General features: G+C 43.0%; 1 protein-coding gene across 1 annotated transcript in view; it reads right to left on the reverse strand.

Annotated features, from left to right (window-relative positions):
• Positions 1 to 22,902, reverse strand: part of TP53BP2 (tumor protein p53 binding protein 2) — a gene marked incomplete in the record, with an annotated part of 1,836,298 nt that overhangs the window by 89,462 nt on the left and 1,723,934 nt on the right. The window contains 1 exon segment of the mRNA XM_044060198.1: positions 17,194 to 17,393. Within this exon segment, the coding sequence (XP_043916133.1) occupies positions 17,194 to 17,393 (200 nt within the window).

Here is a 22,902-nt window from a genome sequence, read left to right on the forward strand (position 1 = left end):
CTAGGAGCAGAGCTGTTTTCCAGGATAAGAATTTTATGTCAGCTGCAGAGTCTGGCTCAAACGGAGGTAGTGTGAGTTTTTCCAAGACATAGTTGAGGTCCCATGCAGGTATTGCTGCTCTCCTTGGAAGTCTTAAGTTTTTGGCCCCTATGAGGTACTGCCTTAGTAAGGGGTGTGAAAAAATAGGTGGTTCTGTATTGTAATGAGGTGAAATGGCAGAAGCACGAATTTTAATTTATGAAAAAGAAAGGCCTTTATCCAGCATCTCAGTTAAGTATTGTAAAATCTGAGGAATATTTGGAACAATCGTGTCAATACCTTGTGCTTGGTTCCAAGCACAGAATCTCTTCCATTTGTCCGCATAAGATTTTCTGGTGCTAGGCCTCCTGGCCTCCAAAATAACATCCATCACTGCTTTAGAGAGAGGTGTGTCTTGAGAGGCTATATTATCTGCCATGCCACCAGGTTTAAGGTTTTGAGTTGGCTGTGCAGTATCTGACTGTCTTGTTGGGTCAGTAAGTGAGGCATTTGAGGTAATGTCCAGGCCGGGCAGTGAGACAAGCTCTTTAGGATTGGGTACTAGTGCTGGCGGGGCCAGTCTGGGGCAATCAGTATCATTTTTGGTTTCTCTTGTCTGACCTTGAGGAGTACTTTGGGGAGGAGAGGCAGAGGAGGAAAGGCATATACTGTTAGATTTTTCCAACTGAAAGAGAGTGCATCCACTTTCCATGCTTGCCTTTGATAAGTCCTTGTGCAGAATCTTTGTAGTTGGTAGTTGTGAGGGGAGACAAATAGGTCTATGTCCGGATATCCCCAGGCAGGTCCTTATGCTGAAGACTTATGGATCCAGTTTCCACTCGTGGGGATCCATGAGGTTTCTGCTTAGTTCGTCTGCCAGAGTATTTTTCCTTCCTGGCAGGAATTGTGCTTGCAGATGTACTTGGTAAGTCAATGCTGTGTGCCACAAGTTCATGGCTAGCCTGCAGAGGGGGTAGGAATGTGTGCCTCCCTGCTTGTTTATGTACCACATGACTGTAGTATTGTCAGTCCTTATTAGTAGTTGTCCTGGTTGAAGTTGATCCTTGAAGGCTGTTAGGGCATTCTGAACAGCTAGCATCTCTTTTTGATTGATATGTAGATGCATTTGACTTGTGGACCATGTGCCCTGAATACATTTTCCTGCCATATGGGCCCCCCAGGTGTAATCTGATGCATCTGTTGTCAAAGTCTGCCTGGGTGTGGGTAAGGTGAATGGCTGTCCCCTGTTGCGGTGACAGGCTATTGCCCACCATCGAAACTCCTGTTGCAGGCAGAGAATGAGGGTAATTACTGTTTCCACGCTGTGGCAATGTTGAGTCCAAACACTTTTTAGATACCACTGTAGTCTCCTCATATGCAGTCTTGCATATGGAATTAGCAGAATGCAGGATGCCATGAAACCCAAGGCCTGAAGAATTTTTCTTGCAGATAACTGGGTCTTTGTTGCCAACATTTTGAAATAAGTAGTCAGTTGTCTGTGTTTGTCTGGTGTGAGATAAGCCATCTGGGCAGTTGTATTTAAGCTTGCACCCAGGTATATTATCTCTTGAGAGGGTACAAGTTTTGATTTCTTTTCGTTTACTGTGTACCCAGGACTTGTCAGTAATCTTTTTACAAACGCCAGATGCTGTAGTAGAATGTCCTTGTTCTCCGCTTGAATAAAGCAGTCGTCCAAGTAAGGATATATTTGTATTCCTCTTTGTCTGCAAAATGCAATTACTGGTGCCAGGCACTTTGTGAAGACCCTGGGCGCAGCAGATAAGCCAAAGGGCAGTGCAGAGAATTGGTAGTGTATTGAGCCAGCTTTGAATCTGAGGTATCTTCTGCACAATTGTCTGATTAGATCTAAAAGAGGCATACCTGCATGTCCCAAAGTCACAAGCCAAGCCTTCTTGCCCAACATGGGCAGAAGCTGCTGTAGAGTCAACATCTTGAATTTTGGAATACCCAGACATGTATTTAGAATAGACAGGTCCAGTATAGGTCTCCAGGCTTTGTCTTTTCTGGGTACCAAGAACAGTCTTGAATAGAATCCTTGACCCTGGTCTTGTTTTGGTACTTGTTGAATGGCCCTCATGTCCATGAGGGATGAAACTTGTTTTTGTGCCTCTGCCTATTGATTGTGTGGCAGATCTGGCATACCGTTTTGCCTTGGCAGGGTGTGAAAGTGGAACCTGTAGCCTTGTGTAACTATATTTAGAACCCATTTGTCCTGGGTGATCATGTGCCAACTTTGTGAAAAAAGTGCTAGTTTTCCTCCCAAAGGGGCTGCCAAAAGATAAGTGCTTGGTGCTGGAAGTGGGAACTCATTGCGAATGTTTTCTGTATGGCTGTGATTTTTCCTCTCCGCTTTTGGAGGTAGAAGCACCCCATTGTTTAGGCCTGTATGAGCCTTGGGGCTGTGATCTGCCTCTGGGGCGTCTGTATCAGCCCCTTTGCGGTCTGACACTGGAAAGGACCAATTCTTTGTAGGCCAGTTCCTGCTAAATCTGGGAAGCTGTACCTGCAAGAAATCCTTGACTGTTTGCATAGATGTAGCTTTGTCCTCCATTTTCTTCAACACCTCTTCTGCTTTAGAACCAAAGTATCATGCTGTAAAGGAGCATCTAATAGTTTTGCTTTAACATGATCCGCCAACTTCTGTTCTTTTAACTAAGCATGCCTCCTAATGACAGAACCTGTAACAGCGGCCCTGCAGGAGGCCTCAAGAAAATCAAAACCACATTGCAAAGTATGCTTTTCAACTTGTTCAGCTGCATGCAATAAATCCTGCATTTCTTTATTGTCTGCACATTCTGTACTTGCTGGCATTTTCTGTTTAAGCAAAGACATAAGATATTGCTGATATTTAAGCATATGAAATTGGCAATTTAAGGCTCTTACAGCCAAGGTAGCAGAGGTATAAATCTTTTTGCCCCATTTGTCTAGGGCTCTAGAATCCCTATCAGAGGGGATAGGGTTTTTTGCAGTAGAAGCCTTGACCACTTTGGCACCCTGAGAGATGGTTTCAAGGTCTGCTGCAGGATTCTTGTAGAGAAATTTATGTGAATCAGGAACCCTGTAGTATCTGTCTGGCTTAACCGGAGCTGGTGGTAAGGAGTCTGGAGAAAAACTGGACTCTGAAAATACATCATCTACAATGTCTAAAACAGGTGGAATAGCCAGGGGCCTGTGGTGGGGCAATAAAAGGAAATCTCTGAGCCTTTTCTTGGATTCTGAGTTATCTTGGCTCTCCCAGTGAAAATGCTCCCTCATAGTATGCAGTGTTTCCTCGAAAGAGTAATCCTCAGAAGGAGAGGCTGAAGGAATAGATTCTTCAGCATCAGAATCCTCATAGGGAGGAATAGAGTAATCTTGTTCAGAGGAGGAATCAGAGGAAATGGAAACCTGGTCTGAAGATTCATATTCTAACTCTTGCCTAGGCCTCTTTTTAGGAGGGGGATGGGAACCCCTGATCAAAGTTGTAAGGTCTTCGGCCATTTTGAGCATGTTTTTTAGGCATGGAGGCCTGTCCATGTGAATGCTGCACTTGTTTCTTTGTCTTTAGAGCTGCTTTAGTCTTTGCCTTTATAGCTGAAGTAGGTTTTACATATAACTGTGTAGGCCTGAAAACACCCTCAGAAGCCAATGCCTGCTCAGCGGCTCCAGACCCATCTGAGGGTATGATTTCCGAGTGTCCAATACCTTGAGTTTCCAGAGGCCCAGTCTGCTCCACGTGGGAGTCGGAAGTGGCCTGTGGCTCTGAGGTAGCGGACGTCAGGGGCTGCGAAAGCACCTCACTGAGAACCGGCGACAGGCCTAGAAGAAGCCTCGTCGTTGGTTTTGGATCTCGGATGCTTGTCCTTTTCTTTTCGTTTTTGCAAACTCCGGTAGTCGGCTGATCTGACGGCATTATATAACTGCATTTCATTACTTTGGCAGAAGATTTAAGCTCGTACCAATGCTTAATAGTGTGGTGGTTAAATCTGGCACAAAACCAACAACTAGCAACGTTATGGTCAGGGCCTAGGCAAGGAATACAGTAAGAGTGAAAATCCTTATGAGGTATTTGCTTCCCGCAAGAAATACAGTTACTAACTTTTTCTGACATCAGTCTGGAGCAAGAAAAAAAGTTTGCCCAATGGGGTACTTAGCTTTAATGAAGACTTCGGATCTGAAATTCGAATTTGAAAACTTCAGGAGTCGGCCGACTGGCACTTGCGAACTGCTTTTGCTTCAGGCACCGCAAGGCAAGAAAGAATGAAGAAAATGGCATCGACTGCATCTTTTATACCCCTGGCACACTGACGTCAGGGAAGAGGCAACAGCAACCGATGCCGGACCTAGACTTTGGAATTCAGGCCGACTGCAGGTAGCCTGCCAGCAGGATAACCCAATTGTAATGACTGCAACAGTGAAACACGAACATCCAAGAATCTTGAGATCCGCACTGGTTGAGACTGGCTGAAGGATAACAGAAACTGTTCCTTGTAAAACTCTACTTTGTTCTGAGGAAGTAAAGCCATCATGAGGGACATACCCAGGAAACATCCTTGGGACACTATCCTGTGAGATGAAATGACAGAAGACATCTGATTATGTTCACCTGAAACCCCAGACTGAGATAAAGGTTTCTTACCCAAAGCTAGAGATTCTTGATAAGTTCTAATAGAATCAGCAAAAGTAAGGTAGTCACGAAATATAGTACAATGTGAATGCTCTGCAACCTGCAATGGGCTTTTGCTGGTGCCAGGCATTTTGTAAAATGCTTGGAGCAGCAGGCAAAGCAAAGGGTAAAGGCAGAGACGTGAAATTGTAAACCAGTTGTAGAAAATCTGTTAAAAAGTTTTAAATCTTTGACAATTGAAATGTGATAAGCATCATCTTTAAAATGCAGAGTTACCAAAAACAAAAAAAAGAAAGAGGTGGAATGTGAGGCAACAGACTATTGAGAAAATATTTAGAATTTTGGGACTTAGATATGAAGGTTTACTAAAGAAACAGCTAGGATAAGTCTCCAGGTTTCTTCTGTCTTTGGCACGTGAAAGATTCATGAATAAAATCACTTGCCTATGTGATCTGGGAGAACAGGTTTTATGACCCCGAGACCCATAAGTCTGTGTAGCTTCATATACAAGGCTATGGAAAGGATAACCATAGATCTGATAAATAACATAGGAAATCTCCAGACTCTAGACCCAAACCAGTTTGTCTTTGTCAAGGGCAGGTCCTGCCTGCCCAGTCTGTTGGAATTCTTTGAGAAGGTCACCAAGGCCATGGATGAGGGTAAGACAGTGCCCACCACCTACCTCAATCTGGCCAACGCATTTGAGACAATACCCCACTCGTGTATTATAAATAAACTCATAAAATGGGGCATAAACCTCTACTTCACCAGATGAACAGCCAAACAGCTCACTGACAGGACACGTTGTTAAGAGTGGGGGAACCCACATCCAGCAAGACGCCAGTCACCAGTGGAGTATCACAGGGCTCAGTGCAATATACTTCTCAGATGTCAAAGCAAATGTAGATGGCCTATGGCTGACCAAGTCTGCTGATGACTGCAAGTTGAAGGCAATCCCCGAATCCCCAAACAATGTTGATATCCTATGGAAAGGTCTGACACAGACTTATGATTGGTGTCACAACCATGGTCTCAAACTAAATGTGAACCTGTGCATAAATAATACCCTTTGGGAAATCAAATACCCCTGCAGATTAAAATACTGACCCCCCCCCCAAGATTGGACTCAGTAGTGAGAGATCTGGGTAACCAGACAGTAATCTGTACTTTGACCACCATGTGTCCATGCTGGTCAGGATATCCTTCTATGTGGCTCAGCTTATAAGTAAAGTCATGGCATCCAGATCTAGGGATGTCATAGTACCAGTGTACCCAGCCCTCATCAGACCAATAATCAAATACAGTGCACCCTTTGGCATGTACATTGTCAGGCACCTGCAATAGCTGGAATATCCTCTGAGGTTTTTCACCAAAAAATACAGGCTGTAACCCAGATGTCAAAAGTGGACCAATTAAAAGCCCTATCACTGTATTCAATTTCCTACCAATTACTAAGGGGTGATCTGTGTTTGACCTACAAGGCAGTCTCTGACCCATCCCTGGTGGAAATGTTGCATAATCGCACAACTAACTGCATGAGGGTTACCCGCTCCAAAGATCTAAACCTGATCTCTGACATGAACAGATCATGCTGGAGAGACAGATGTGCCCCAGAGACTGCCCCTCCTCAAGAACAGGCTATGCATGTGAAGCAGAACCCTTCCCTGACCATCTTCAAGTGTAATCTGTTCCAATGGATGGGAAATCAAAGATTCACTCCTGGGGTGGCACCCATGTCCTTCATAAACACAGGTAGTCTGTAAAAACAGCCAAAACCCTGCTTGCTGACCCTTGTTACCTTCCCCCTAGGGATAGAAAATTCAGTAAAATCTGGGTAAAACTGGCTAGGCTTGTAAGGGCTCTTGAGCAATTAGGCTAGTGATCTCCTAGGAACCTATGAGACAGCATTTACCCATGTTTAGGAGGAAACAGGGAGGTTTAATTGGATTGATATGGAGGAATAGCCTCCCAATGTCAACTGTAACCTTTCTGAACAAGTCTCAAAACCCATGGGAAGGGAAGACCTAGAATTTGTGAGAGTTTTACTGAAATGTGAGGAGGGGGAAGGGAAATGTAGTCAGTCTGCTTTTTTAAACTGTCGTTGGTTTTGGGAGTAGCCTCCTGCCTATGTTTTCAGAAATTTTGTTCATCTATGATGCCTTACTGAGACTACTTATAGGTTCATAGGTTTATACTAGGCTATCTGCCCTAAGGCATTTATAAGCCTAGCCCAAATTTTTGTGGCTTACGCCACCCCTTATATGAAAAAATACTGTGCCCATTAGTTTGTTGTGCCTCTGTCCAGCAGTGACACAGAGATGATTCCCGGGGTAAACCTACGATCTCCCATCCACAGGTCTAGATTTCTCTTGAACAGAGTCAGCGAGGTGCTCTGCCTCACATGGACCGGGATTTTATTCCACAGCATAGGGAGTCTCTGAGTGATAAATCTATCCCTCCAGCATCCTATTTATATCCGTGCTAAGGTTTAAGTCGCTTGCTCTAGTGGTTTTGGTGGATTTGGATTTTTGAGGTGGAGCATGTCCATTAATTCCGGGTTGGACATGGCCTTGTATGTCAGGCACATGTCACCTCTGAGCAGACGGTATGCGACTGAATAGAGCTGGAGTTTCTTCAATCTGGCAGCATATGACAGATTTTGGAGTCCCTTTATCCTTTTGGTGAGGAACTTTTGGGGTCTCTCCAATTGCTGCAGATGTCGGGTGAGATACATCCCGAATGGGGCATTGTACTCGGTCATTGGTCTGATAAGTGAAGAGTACAGGGGAACAATAACCTCACTAGATCTGGATGTGAATCCCTTCATGATCAGGTGGGCAATGCAGAAGGTCTTTCTAACCACTTTAGCAATGTGAGTGTCAAAAGAAAGGCCACTGTCAACCTGGGTCCCCAGGTCCCTGATAACATCTTCTGTGCTTAGTGGATTGCCACCTATATGGTAGCTTGGGGTTACCTTGTTTTTCCCGAAGGGTATGACTATACATTTTTTGGCGTTTAACTTCAGGCCATGGCTCTGGCACCAGCTATCTGTTTCCGTGAGTCCCTTCTGAAGGATATCCGTGTCTGATGCACTTTCCACTATGGCGCCCAGTTTGCAGTCGTCTGCAAACTTTGTCAGCCAAAGTCCTCCTATGTTGGCCTGTACTTCTGAGAAGAGAAGTAGATGCCAAACAATAGGGGGCCAAGGACCGAGCCCTGTGGGACACTACTTGTGACCAGCTTGGAGTCTGACACAGCGCCAGCAACTCTAACCCTGTGGGTTCTGTCCTTAAGCCAGTTTGCAACCCATCTTGTGACATATGGGTTTACATTTAAGCTGGTAAGTTTTTCTACAATACCAGAGTGGGGTACTGTGTCGAAAGCCTTTGCAAGGTCAAGGTAGGCTGTATGGACTGCCTTTCCCTCATCAATGGCCTTGGTGACTGTTTTGAAGAAGTCGACCAAGTTCAAAAGGCATGATCTTCCCTTGACAAAGCCAAACTGGGTCGGGTCCAATGTCTGAAAGTCCCTATATCTTTGTTTATGAGCTCCATTATGATCCTCTCCATAGCTTTGCAGACTAGACTTGTTAAGCTTATGGGCGGTAATTACCAGGGTCCGTGAGGCGCCGCCTTTGTGGAGTGGGACAACAGTTGCCGTCGCCACTCCTTGGGCACGTATCCTGTGGTAAGGCTGAGATTAAACAGCTGCCTTATGTGCGGGTTTAATTCCTCATTTAGCTCGTGTAGCACACAGCCGGGGACACCATCCGGTCCCATTGATGCTGTGTTTTAGCTTTAGAGAGCAGCTTTCACCTGCGCATTTGAGATGTCCGGGAGGCTACACTCGGCTGGGATAGTTATCTCTCCTTTAGGGGAGAGGGGTGAAGTTTGCACTGAACCTGTCTGCCAGTATGTTGGCAATGTCTGTGGGTTCAGTGATTTTTGTATCATTTTGGACTAATTCTGAGCATATCTGGGAGTTTCCACCCAGGTTCCTAACATAGCTGAAAAAGGCCTTATGATTGTCCTTTGAATCCATGGCAATTTTCTCTCAAAATTGGCCTTAGTTGATTTTATGAGTGCTCGTATTTTTTTACTAATAATGATCAGCGGTGACTTCCCTTTTATGGATTTGGTTCTATCATGTAATAGCTTTCTCCTCTTATTGTAAAGTTTGTTAATGGCTGGGGTCCACCAGACTGGGCGTTTGCCCTTTGTGGAAAGAGTCTTGGTTTTATTTGGGATTGCCTGATCCATGCAGTCCTGGAGGTGTTCATAGAAGGCATTTGTAAGGGCTTCCAGCTTGGGTTGTGGTTTCCACTGGCTCAGGGGCCTTGAAGGATACCACACCAGTCTTGAGTAGTGTGAAGTTTGCTTTAGAAGTTCTTCACTATGGTCTTTTTGTTTGGGGTGGGGTGGGATGTGGATTTCCAGTGAGATTAGTTTATGATCAGATCTCACCAATGAGGGATATACTTCCGGTGTGGAGCATTTTGTCCCCATGTTTGTGACAATGAGATCTAGTATATTTTCTCCTCTCGTGGGAACAGTGACTAGCTGTTCCATGGCATTTGAATTTATGAACTCCAGGAACCGTTGGGCTAGAAAGTTAGGGCTTGAGTAATGTTCCCAGTCTATATTCAGGTAGTTGAAGTCACCCAATATGATGGTGTTTGGAGATACATTTATACCCTCCAGTGTCTTCAGGAAGGCTGTGTGGGGTTCCTGAGTTTGAGAGGGTGGCCTGTAGCATGCTACAATTTGTAGAGCAGTTTTGCCTATGGTTAGTTGCACCTGGATGGTTTCCGAGCTTGTGCGTTGCCACCAACCTGGAGGTGTGGGTATCCTTTATGAATATGGATACACCCCTCCTTTTGTGGTGTGGTCCGGGTTTTGGGGCGGGCATGATATGAGGTAAAACCTAATAGTGCGGGGTGCTCTCAGGAGCCTTGAACCAGGTTTCAGTTACAGCACAGACATCGATGTTCTCCATACTGAGAAGGGCCTCGAGTGCGTGCATTTTGAGATTTAGACTTCTGGCATTGAGCAGCATTACCCTCAGTTTCTTCCCATTTTTGTTTTCTAGGGTGGTAGGTTTAGAATTTGTGCCTTGCCTAAAAAGGCACTATGGGGGTGGCAAGAGCCTTAGCCAATATCTGGAATCCCAGGGTGACAGGTGCAAGCCGTCCCTTGCGAGCAGCGTGGCTTATCAAGCATGTCATCCCAGGCAGACAGACACTGGATCCCCTTTGAATGACACCAGACATTAAGCCAATTGTTAAAGCTGATCATCTTGTCTCTATATTGTGGCATCATTCTTGGTGAAGGAAGGATACTGCTCAGGGTTAGGGTCATACCTGCCTGGGCTACATAATCAGAGAGCTCCTCTATGTCTCTTTTCATGTAGTCCAGGGAGGTACGTCTCAGGTCGTTCACACCAGCATGGACAATGACTGTGTCATATTTGTACTTGCCGTGGAGTGACCCGAGTGCTTGTGTTATGTGGCGGATTCTAGCGCCCGATAGGCAGCTTACTGTTACCCTCTCCTTGTTCAGCCTGGTGAGTGGGACATCAGTGTGTCTGACTATGGAGTCACCTATGACAAGTATGTTTGGTGTTGTATTTGGCCTTAAGGGCTGTGACTGCTTTGCACACTGCTTTTGTGGTTTATGTGTTGCTTGTGGGGTGTCTTGAGGTAGCAGTTGTTTGGGTGTCTGCTTTGGAGGCCTCTGCTGTTTAGGTAAATTTTTACTCAGAGCCTACGAGTATGTCTTTGTGTGTTTATGTGTTTGATTCAGTGGAGTGGTAGCATTATGAGGCTGGTTTTGTGGTGTGTGTAGTTGCCTTCTCCTCCTGTCTGGTCTTGCCAGTCCTGAGTTGAGAGAGCTCAGCCTCCAGTTTGGCTAAATAGCTGCATCTCTCGCAAGTATTTGTGTTATGTGGGAGGAGGAGAGGGTTGTCTGTGTACATGAGGCAGTTATAACATTGCCTCAAGATTCCCAGATTCACCAGCTGGACGGGAGAGAAGATTGACAACTGACCTTTGGACATGCTAGAATAATATTGGGAATTCCTTAATTGAAAACAAGGGCCAGTGGGGAGTGAGGGTGTAGTTCTTTTAATTTTAGTGCTGACTTATATAATTGCTTTAGTGAGCAAGTGCCAGGTAACTTGAGTGCAATGTGTTACAAGTAACTAAATGCAAAAACGACAAACAGTAACTTTCTTTCAAGTGAAACAAGGAAGTAAGTACAGTAAGCAATGCAGATATCACTAGTGATCCACAGAAGCGCTGAGAAGTTGCGTATTAGGTGGAATTAGCTTCCAGGGAAATAACAAGCAAACAAACAACAAGCATATAAACAAAGCTAGATTCAGCAGGCCTGGATCTATTCTATGCTAGAGCAAACAAGGTGAACCAATTTCAGTAAGATACAGTTCAAATATTCAGGCACTATAAACCTTTAACCAGAAATTCCCAGCTCAGAAGGGCAGAGTCCAGCCTCTTCTCCCACAAGAGTGCAGACCACAACCTTCTTAATGTAAAATAACTGGCCTGAAGCCCAAGTGCCTAAACCAGAACTAATACACTTGGACACTGGGCTCTCAATCAGCAGTTCCCAACTTAGAAGGATGACAGCTACCTGTCCTGCCACCACAGTGCTTGCCACAAACCTTCCTAATGTAAAACAACTGGTCTGAAGCCCAAGTGCTTAATCCAAAAGACTTGAATGATAGCTACACTTTAATCAAGTTACAACCAAGCAGTAATAAATACCATTGAATACTTTAGAGAATGTCTGGATTAGTGCTCAAGTTACACAAACAAAGCTAGATCCAGCAGGCCCGAATCCAATCTATGCCACAGCAAACAAGGCGCACCAACTTCAGTAAGAAACAGTTCAGATATGCATGCACTATAAGCCTTTAACCAGAAATTCCCAGCTCAGAAGGGCAGAGTCCAGCCTCTCCTCCCACAAGAGTGCAGACCACGAACCCTCTTAATGTAAAATAACTGGCTTGAAAGCTCAAGTGCTTAAACCAGAATTAATACACTTTTAGAATAACAGACACTGAGCCCTCAATCAGCAGTTCTCAACCTAGAAGGATGTAAGCTACCTGTTCTGCCACAACAGTGCAGACCACAAACCCTCTCAGTGCAAAACAACTAACTGGTCCGAAGCCCAAGTGTTTAAACCAAAAGGCTTAGAATGAGTTACACCAAGCAGTAATAAATACAATTGAGTATTTTAAGATGATGCAAAAGTAAAGAAAGCACGTAAAAACACAAGTACAGTAAAAGCAGATGAAATTTTTTTTTTTTTCTGAACAAGTGCTGAGATCAAAGAAACAGATTTGAGTGCTGAAACTAGAAAACTGGCTAGTTATAAGAAAAAAAAACAAGCTAGAAGGCTTCCCTCAAACACAGAAGGGCTTGGGGGCTCAGAAGCCTACAAATAGTCTGTACCACTTAACAAGAAAGGCAGGAAATAAGCTTAATTTTTTTTTTCTATTTCCCAGATGCTCTCTTTGTACACAGTAGGAGTGCCTGAAATCAGAATATGATCTCACTGCACTCAGCTGAGTGAGCAAATGAGATGGGCCCAGAGGCAGGCTGAGGGGCGGGCAGAGAATAGAAGAGCAGAACAACTTCAGTTAAAAATTCCTTCAACACTCAAATTAAATACTGTATTTTTTTTAAAAAAAAAGAGCAGATAAAGGTACTTAAATTCTCTTATACGTCCAGTTGAATATAACCAAGTTCTTAGCTGGCCAAGCTGAAGTTTTAAAGCAGGAATTATTTCACATGCACCAGTTTAAATATGCAAGGACAGGAAATCAAAGAATGTGGCTACCCCCACACCTGTAATTACTAGCAAATAACAAAATTCAGCCATTCAACAATCAAATTAAATATTTTTAAAAAAAAAAAAAGCAGATAAAGGTACTTAAATCTCTCTCTTATCGTCCAGTTGAATATACCAAGTTCTTAGCTGGCCAAGCTGAAGTTTGGACAGGAAATCAAAGAATGTGGCTACCCCCACACCTGTAATTACTAGCAAATAACAAAATTCAGCCAACACTAGCTTCAGTTCAAGTTACTGAAGAGCAGAATAACTTCAGTTAAAAATTCCTTCAACACTCAAATTAAATACTGTATTTTTTTTAAAAAAAAAGAGCAGATAAAGGTACTTGAATTCTCTTATACGTCCAGTTGAATATAACCAAGTTCTTAGCTGGCCAAGCTGAAGTTTTTTATCCTGTAAAAGGACCCTGAAATGGAAGTAAAGTTCCTAGTATACGTTGGCATGCAGACTTGACAAATTTGAGTGACCTCCCCTTTATTAACTTTCCTCTTTCATCAATCTTTTAAAGGAGTTCAGCAGAGGATAGGTCAAATACCTCTTTATCCTGAGAAGCATTCAGGATTACAACTTTGACATTGTCTGGCAAACTCTTGGAATGTAGCCACACAAACCCTCTCCATCATTGACCCAGTAGCAGCTGCTCCGTACACTGCATCATCAGTGTCCTAAGAACATTTTAAAGAGGATGTAGTTTTCTGATACACACAGGAAATTAAAGAATCAGGAAATGTCTTATCCTCTGAGGAAGGAAGAACAGCAATTATATTTCTCATATCAGAAGAATCCAACAAAAACTTGTCTGAGCCTGATGATTCATTGCCCTAAAGACTAAGGTGGAAAAGAGTAAACTTCATTCCCAAATCTAGCAAATGCGTTTCCATCCTTGTCAGAAGAAATAGGGTTAGCTGCCAAAGTATGTTTGGTAAATGTTTTTGTTAAAGAAATCATGGCTGGATCTGATCTGAGGGTTGAAAAAAGAAATGTGTGTGTCTGAGGAACCTTGTATAATTTACCACACTTTTTGGGTACAGGAGGTTGACTGAGACAAATTGCTCTCTGCCACGAAAGCATCCTCTAATGCAGGCAAGACTGGAAGAATATCTGCAGGCTGAGAAAAATCCATTGGTAATAAGTCATCTCTTAGTGGGAAAAGAAAGAAATTCCAGAATCCCAACAAAGACAACTCCTCCTTTCTTGCCAAAATATAGTGCTTCATTTCATGGTGGGGATCTGAAGAAAAGCTGTCCACATAAGCTGATTCCCCCCTCCTGTGGTGTTGGCACTTAAACAGTCCAAATCCAATTTCTATCCCTCATACTGAGAATCAGAGAGAGATTATTTTTTTTTAGTGTACAACTCTGGGAATAATCTGAATCTAAAGACTGAAGGACTTGAAATAAACCCTTAGCAAAACCCAGCCGACCTTCTCTGTGCATCTTATGTAAACAGGAGATAAAAAATGCCTAATTTTCTTTTTTTTCTTTTCCTCTGAGTGAAAAAGGCTAAACCAAGGATGGGTCCTCTTTACCAGAAATCATGCTGCTTTGGGTGGCCTTGCAGCAGAGCATCATCTATTTCCTCCTCTAACACCAACAAGTGTAGTTGCTTCCTTGTTGGAAGAGGGCAGCGGAATAGCTGCTACCAGTCCTTTGCAGTTTCTTCAGGAGCAGCACTGGAGGAAACAAGAGAAATTACTGCACAGTCATACATAACTGAAATGCCTTCAACAGACCCACTCTTCAATAGCTGAGGTACACAGGAAGCTGACTTAAAGACTGAAGACTCCTGTACAACTTTCTTTGTTTTGTGAACTTGGGAAGGAAGAGATGAAGAGCTTGAAACCTATTCCATATTCTATATAAAAAAATGTGACTGACAAAATGGGTTCCAGAGCAGTCAAAAGTTGCTAAATCACCTAACTAGAAATAAAGTTTTAAGATAATATTTTTAATGACAATAGCCAAAACCTTAAGTTTGAGCTCCAAGCTAGGGTTTCTGATGAAAAAAAGGCAACCTTTTTTATTTTAATAAAAATTGAAATTTTTGAAGGATTTTCCCAACAAAAAACTCTTAACTAAAAATGTTTTCAAGTAAACTTTTTAGTAACCAGCACTAAAAATGGCAGTCCTAACCTTAAACCATAACTTTTGAGAGAAAAAAAGCTTTTCTTTACAAGTGTCAAGATGACTTTTCTCTAATAAAATTATCTCAGATAGTACTATCTGAGATAATTTTGTTACTCGGACCAAAAACCTGTTTATGCTGTGAGCTAGACAGTGTTTCTTTGTTCCAGAGTAAACCACTATTGTAAACATTGAGTGCTTCAGTGAAACAGTAAGACTAACCTGTCCTGTAGTCTGGTCTTGTGAAGAGTTTGAGAGTAATATGTGGAACAATAGTCTATAAATAATAACTACATGTTTCTACTGTCAATTTAAAATGTGAAATCTGTTTGGAAGAAATGTTCCAGAGTCACTTGGTACATATATTTAGTTATGCAGTTCTGCTATGTTAGGTTTGTCTAAGCTTGTTATATTACTTTAGATGTGGTGCAGTCTATTCAAAAATAAAAATAAAGCTAGTCTTTTTTGTCCAAGACCTTGGTTTATACCTACTATTCAGAAAAAATAACATTTAGTATTCTTGAGACTACTTCTGCTGACAGAGAACACCACAAATGGGAATCTCTCTCTACAATACTAACCATGCTACTCATCCATATTGTTGGATTTAACTGCTTTTTAATTACACTCATGTTTCCCAATGTCTTCAGCTCCTATCCAGCTTTAGTCCTGAAACTGATACTTTTCTAGAAGCATGTATCACTTGAACTGTACCAGGATGTATTTGCATGGGATAGAGACTATAAACAGATCAAACATTGTGCAGAGCCACAGCACCAATATCCTACAAAATTATGCTGATTTATCTCTCTGGTTATGTGAAAATTCACACAGACACACAACACACGGTTTACACTGCATACTTACTTTACCAACACTACTTTCTCAAACCAAGCAACTCAAACTATCAGAATTCACTTAAACTGCAATATCTGAAAAGTCTTTTCTGCCTTTAAATTCATACTTCAGTAGTTTGTGATACTGTAGAGGCAACCAGCAGCTAGAATAGGTTAATAATGTCCAGTTTCTTCTTCTGTATCTTCTTATTTGTTTAAAAATATTTGACAAGATCACACACAAACACAGATACTCATACTGCACACCACTGTCTAGTTTAAAGTTTACATTCTGTCCACAGATTCTCAGCATCTCCTACCAACTGTCATACATGCTTTGATGCTTCTGATGTCACTGTATCAACTAATATTCATATTAAAAACTAAATAATACCTCACCTCAGACTTCTATTCAACATCTTGCAACTTGTACTGAACACACCCATTTTGCTTTTGCATACCTTTACAAAATGCCCTTCTCAAGTACAGATTAAGCAGAAATGATTAAATGCTGGACAGCTCATATTTTCTGCTTCACCTACTACAAACACTGATTAAATTATGTAAGTACTTTGCTCTCCATTTTCTATCCTTTGTTATAGTACATTAAAAATTGAATTCTTTTTCATATTCACTGCTGTTATACCCTGTTGAAAAATTGTTTTTTTTTTCATATCAATTGCTGTTACACCCTCACTCTTTCCCATTTCTGGTTATTTGCTCATACACTACTTTATATACATATGTATCTCCAGATAATTATTTTAAGTGTGAACAAGTAATTCCATTCATTATGCGCACAGACACACAGCTTTTGATAAGGGATGGGCCCATTTCTCTTAACAGCCTGCCCCTTCTTTCTTTACTAAGAAGAGAATAATTTGTGCTACAAAAATAATGAGTCTATCCAATTCAGTAACATTAAGAAGCATCTGCAACCTCTGTATGACCTCATGCTCTTATAAATAAATGTCTAACAAATGGCAAATTCTTCCTGGGCTTAGTATAATTTCTGAATATTTAAGAGTAGCCATTCAATCTTCTGTTTCATCAAGACAAAAATGAGAAAGTATATCTTTTGTTTCCCATTGGCATCTAAAAATGTCCACTGTACCTTTCCTACCCTTCTTAACTAATCTATATACAGTGAGAAATAAATCTCTGGACCCAAAATGCCCAGTTTTCAGCCAATTTCTTTGCAGCAAAGAATTCTAGGGGCTTTGCATTTGACAGATATTTTCCACAGTGAATTTATACACCAGCACTTCCAAACACAGATACTCTTGAAAGCAGCTATACTTTTTAGTTCTATGGTTATACGTCTTTCACTTCTGCAGATATTGCTATACTTCTGAACACCATTTGCTGTTCAGTTGGCGAGTAAAAAAGAACTAGAAAATGGGCACTGTTACCTCTTCGAGGTATATGTTCAAACTACTGTGAAATACAACATCAGAAGAATAGTACATCACATGACATGCAACTTCCTGTGATTAGCTCATTAGCACTGAAGACATATACCACCCACATATGACACATAATTATGAAGGAGAAAAATACAATAAGAAACTGAGAAAGGTTCCAATACAAATGAAAATTGTCAAATAATGCTTTATTCTGATGAGAAACTTGATGTTCAAAAATGAAAAATAAATTATAATGCTCAATTAATTACTATGAAACAATGTGCTAATGAAGTGAAATGACTGCTGACTTACCCCAAGTAAATTGCGTGGCACATATCCCTCTTTATCACGAAGTTGGGCCCACCACCACTCAACCTCGAGTTCATCTTCCCTCTGGATGACAGTCATGCATTCACCTTCTTTAAATGAAAGTTCATCCACATTCTCTACCTCATAGTCCCAAAGAGCATAAACTACTCCTCGGTTCATAATGCCCATCTTCTCTTGAACACCTGGCAAGAACGAAAAGGTTCAGTTACATTGTAAGACAAGAAAAATATATGATTTATCATAAAGTGACTACATCCTGGCACTGTATATAACAAAGCGTATTACTTTGAGACATGATGCCAAGAAACACACAGAGTGAAGCTCAAGAGGTGAATCCTGGCATCCATATCAAGAAATCATAATAGAGCGTTATAATCGGTGACCCAATCATTATTCATGATATATTCATTATTCATGATATATCTACTCCATCTACTACCAGTTACAGGAGAAAAAGAAAGAAAGAAGGCAAAGCACTTTGTGGTGTTAGTCTGTTAGTAGCACACCCACCAACTACTGTACTTAAGAATTCTAGACAAATCTAAAAGTCTTCTTCTTCTTTCGTCTTTTCCCGGTTAGGGGTCGCCACAGTGGAACGCTGGTCCGCTAATGATTGGCAGTTGATTTTTACAATGCCAAGGTGCCAGACAGACGCCCAACCTTCAACGAAGGCACACCCATTCACACATGTCTTTCGAATGCCTCTCGACCGCGGGGAGGACATGCAGACTCCACACAGAAGGCGCTCCAGCCGAGAATCGAACGGGAGAAACTCTGCTGTGAGGCGACAACACTACCACTGCACCACTGCGGCTTACAAATCTAAAAGTAAGTAATGCGAGGAAAAAGAATCAAAATTAGGGAAAGTTTTTAAATATTGGTCTAACTTAAAATGTTAGTAGAACAACATGTTTACATCAACATACTAGATTTTTCATATTTCTTATTGTTCAGAAAATGTATCTGACATTGACTGCAATCCCCAGAGATTTACAAGAAAAAAAAAGACATTGGGAACATGACAAAAAGATACAGGGCAAAATCATTGAAATTTTGAAAAATCAGGGACAGGTAAGGGGCACAAAAAGCAGGAAAGTACAGTTGTGTACAGTTACCATAAATGTAGATGTTCGAGTGCATTTACTGTTGCAGTCATCACACTTAGGTTATTTTGCCAGGGGGTAGCCCTCAGTCAGCCCGAATACCAGAGGCTTAGTATTTCTGCGTCGGTTGCTGTCACTCCAGGACTGATGTCAGGTTGTCAGTGGTATAAAAACTGGCAGCTGACATCATTCCATCAGTTTTTCTTGCCCCACATGTCAGGAGCACCCAAACAGGGAGCTAAGTTATGGTGGAATAACACCACCGGTAGAAAGTAAATACCAATAGCCCTGTAAAGAGTGAGGAAGAGAGAGAGAAAGAGGGCTGGAGGGTGGGAAACTAGGACTGCCACAGTGAATACACTTGAACATCTACATTTATGGTAAGTGTACACAACTGTACTATGTTCTTTGTGTTTCACTGTTGCAGTCATCACACTTGGGTTGATTCCCAAAGCTGAAGAATGGGTGGAGGCAGTCAAGAAGAGTTGGGGTTGGCTAGTATGCCCTGCAGGACTGTGGTTGCAAAGCCTGCCCTGGATTTGAAAAAGATAGTCAGGTGGTAATGCTTGGTGAAGGTATGAACAGAACTCTATGTTGCAGCTTCCAGGATGTCCCTGGTAGGGAGATCTCTGAGAAAGGCTGCAGAGGTTCAAGTTGCCCTAGTGGAATGTGTTCTTACCCCCTGCGGGTGTGGTTTCCCATGGTGTTTATAACAGAAATGGATACAGTGTGCTATCCATTTGGAGAATGGTTTGTTTTGATATGGCCTTGCCCTCTGCCCCTGGGGCAAAGCTGAGTAGTAACTGGTCAGATTTCCTAAAGGGCTTAATCCATTCCAAGTAGAATCTGAGCTGTCTGTGCTCATCTAAAGAGTGCAGGATCCTTTCCCCCTTATTTTGAGGTTTAGGGAAAAAGGTGGGCAAATGAATACATTGGTTGAGAGCCACACTGGACACCACTTTAGGCATGAAAGTTGGGTTAGTCCTGAGGGAGACCCTTGTCAGCTTGATAAAATGATGAAGGGTTCCACAGCCATAAGTGCTTGTAGCTCAGACACTCTTCTAGCTAAGTGATGGCCAGATGCAAGGTTGTTTTGCAAGAGAGGAATTTTAAGTCTACTGAAGCTGCAGGCTCAAAGGGGGGGGGGTGTAGCGTGAGCTTTTCCAACACAAAATTAAGGTACCAAGCAGGGGTAGGGGCTCTTCTTGGTGGCCTTAAATTGTTAGACCCTCTCAGGAACTACTTGATGAGAGGGTGTGAAAAGAGAGGTGGCTCAGTGCTGTAATGTGCAGATATGGCAGAGGCATGGATTTTAATGGAAGAGAAGGACAGGCCCCTGTGGAGTAGGTCTGCTAGGTAATCCAGGATGAGAGGTAAGGAGGGCTGTGGTGGGTGAGCTTCTTTAGTCTGGATCCAGGAACAATACCTTTTCCACTTGGCAGCATAGGATTTTCTAGTACTAGATCATCTGGCTTCATGTATAACATCCAGGACCTGCTTGCTTAGGCTGGCCACTGGAGGAGAAGTGAAGGAATAAGCCAGGCTGCCAGGTTCAGGGTCTGCAATTGTGGATGGAAGAGCTCTCCTTCATGCTGAGTCAGGAGAGTTGGAATCTGAGGGAGGTACCATGGAGGCAACGGTGAGAGACTGTGCAGTAATGGGTACCAGTATTGGTGTGGCCAGTCTGGGGCAATCAGGATTGCCATTGGTCTTTTCTGCCTTATTTTGAGTAATACTCATGTAAGAAGAGGTAGAGGGGGAAATGCATAGATTGAGAGGTTTACCCATTGGAAGGATAGGGCCTTGTTGTGAGGTTCCCTGGTGCAGAACTGGCTGAGCTGGTGGTTGTGGGGGGATACAAATAGGTCCACCTTTGGGGTATCCCTCAATCACAAGGCTGAAGGATTTTGTGGTTTTAATTGCCACTCGTGTGGGTCTAGGAGATTTCTGCTTAAGTTGTCTGCCAGAGAGTTTTGGTTGCCTGGCAGGAATTGAGCTAGCAGGTGAATATGCATGGCTGAGGCTGCGTTCCAAAGGATCATGGCTAGCCTGCAGAGTGGGTAAGAGTGAATTCCCCCCGCTTGTTGATGTACCACATCACTGTGATGTTGTCGGTTTTGATTAGTGGAGGCCCTGGAGACAGTATGGATCTGAAAGCTGTCAGAGCATGCTGAACAGCTAGCATCGCTTTTTGGTTGATGTGCAGATGAATTTGATTTGGGCTCCAGTGGCCCTGAATGCACCTGCCATCCAGGTGTACATCCCAGGCATAGTCTGATTCGCCTGTGGTTAGGGTCTGGGTGGCATGGGGTTGTGAAAAGGGAAGTCCCTTGTTGTCGTTGCATGTTGCTGCCCACCAAAGAAAATCTTTCCTTAGACAAGGTATAATAGTTTCCAGGTCCTGAGAATGTTGACACCAAAGGCTTTTTAAGTACCACTGAAGTTTCCTCATATGCAGTCTGGCATATAGAATTAGTAGAATGCAGGAGGCCATGCACCCTAGAGCTTGCAGGATCTTCCTTGCGGATAAATGGGTTCTGGTGGCAAGTTGAGAGAAGTAGCCTGTCAGATAAATTTGTTTTTCTGGAGTAAGGAATGCCATCTGGGATGCTGTGTCCAGGCTTGCTCCCAGGAATACAATTGTTTGACTGGGGACTAGTATGGATTTCTTTTCGTTAATAGTGTACCCCAGTGAGGTTAGTAGGTCCTTTACAAATGTCAGGTGCTGCAACAGCTTTTCCTGACTGTCTGCCTGAATCAGGTAGTCGTCCAAGTAGGGGTAAATTTGAATATTTCTTTGTCTGCAGTAAGCAATGGCTGGAGCCAGGCATTTTGTGAAAACTCTGGGAGCAGTGAATAAGCCAAAGGGAAGTGCAGAGAACTGATAATGCACAGATCCTGCCCTGAAACGTAGACATTTCCTGCAAGAGTCTCTGATTGGGATATGTAGATAGGCCTATCTACATATCCCAATCAGGCATCTTTGGACAGCACAGGGAGAAGCTGCTGTTGGGTGAGCATTTTGAATTTTGGTACCACCAGGAAGGTGTTTAGAATGGATAGATCTAAGATTGGGTGCCATGTGCCCTCTTTTCTGGGTATCAGGAAAAGTCTGGAATAGAAACCTTGGCCTATCTGTTCTGCAGGATCAGGGTGAATTGCCATCATGGACAGCAGGGAATGAACTTGGTTTTGTGCCTCTGCCCACTGGTTTGGAGGAAAATCTGGGAACCCTTTTGGGGTTGGCAGCATGTGGAAGTAAAATTTGTATCCCTGGGATACTATGTTGAGGACCCATCGATCGTTGGCGATGGAGGCCTAATTTTTTGCATGGGAGGCAAGTTTTCCTCCTAGGGGTACGAGCAGATGGTGAGAGGTGGAGCTAAGAAGTCACTGTGAATTCTTTCCATAGCACTCCCTGTTTTAGAAGTGGAGATACTCCATTGCTTAGATCTCTGCATACCATGAGAAACTCAGGTAGCGGCCGACTGGCACTCGTGCGAACTGCTTCTAGCTCCTCGGCAAGAAAGACTGATGTAATGGCATCGGCTGCCTGTTTTTTTGCCACGGATGACCTGACGTCAGTCCTGGAGTGACAGCAACCGACGCAGAAATACTAAGCCTCTGGTATTCGGGCCGACTGAGGGCTACCCCTGGCAGGATACCCCAAGTGTGATGACAGCAACAGTGAAACACGAAGAAAGTACAGTTGTGTACACTTACCATAAATGTAGATGTTCAAGTGTATTCACTATTGCAGTCATTACAATTGGGTTATCCTGCTGGCAGGCTACCCTCAGTCGGCCTAAATTCCAAAGTCTAGGTCCGGCGTCGGTTGCTGTCACCTCTTCCCTGACGTCAGTGCGCCACGGGTATAAAAGTTGCAGCCGACGCAATTTTCTTCAGTTTTTCTTGCCCCAGATGTCAGGTGCCCCCTAAAGGATAGGCTAAAAATATGTCAATAAAACATGCATGCACCAAAGTATATATTTTGTCTTCATCTACAAGCAAATACACCACATAGGTTGTATAGAATAGAGAAGTACAGATAAGTTCCAGCAAAGAAAAGGGGGATGGCGGGTGGGTAACCTGGACTGCAACAGTGAATACACTCGAACATCTACATTTATAGTAAGTGTACACAACGGTACTATGTTCTTCGTGTTTCACTGTTGCAGTCATTACAATTGGGTTGAATCCCAAAGCTAAGGTTGGGAGGCTGGAGCTAAACAGCATTAGGGGCGGCTATTAGGCCCTGCAGAACTGCAGTGGCAAAGCCTGCCCTGGATTTAGAGTACAGTGGTAAGTGATAGTGCTTTGTGAAGCACTGAACTCCAAGTAGCAGCATCTAAAATGTCTTTGGTTGGTACTCCCCTGAGGAAGGCTGCTGCTCTGGTTAAATGTGGCCTAATGCCCTTAGGTACTGGCTTGCCATGTTGTGAATAGCAGAAACGAATGCAGTGGCCTATTCACTTTGAAATAGTCTGTTTTCAGACCGCCTTTCCCTGTGATCCTGCAGCATATGCCACTAGTAATTGCTCTGTCTTTCTGAAAGCTTTGGTTCTGTTCAAACAGAAGCGTAGCTGTC

Source organism: Protopterus annectens, chromosome 1.part2 (assembly GCF_019279795.1).
Source record: "Protopterus annectens isolate FY-2018-M chromosome 1.part2, PAN1.0, whole genome shotgun sequence".
Taxonomy (NCBI): Eukaryota; Metazoa; Chordata; order Ceratodontiformes; family Protopteridae; genus Protopterus; species Protopterus annectens.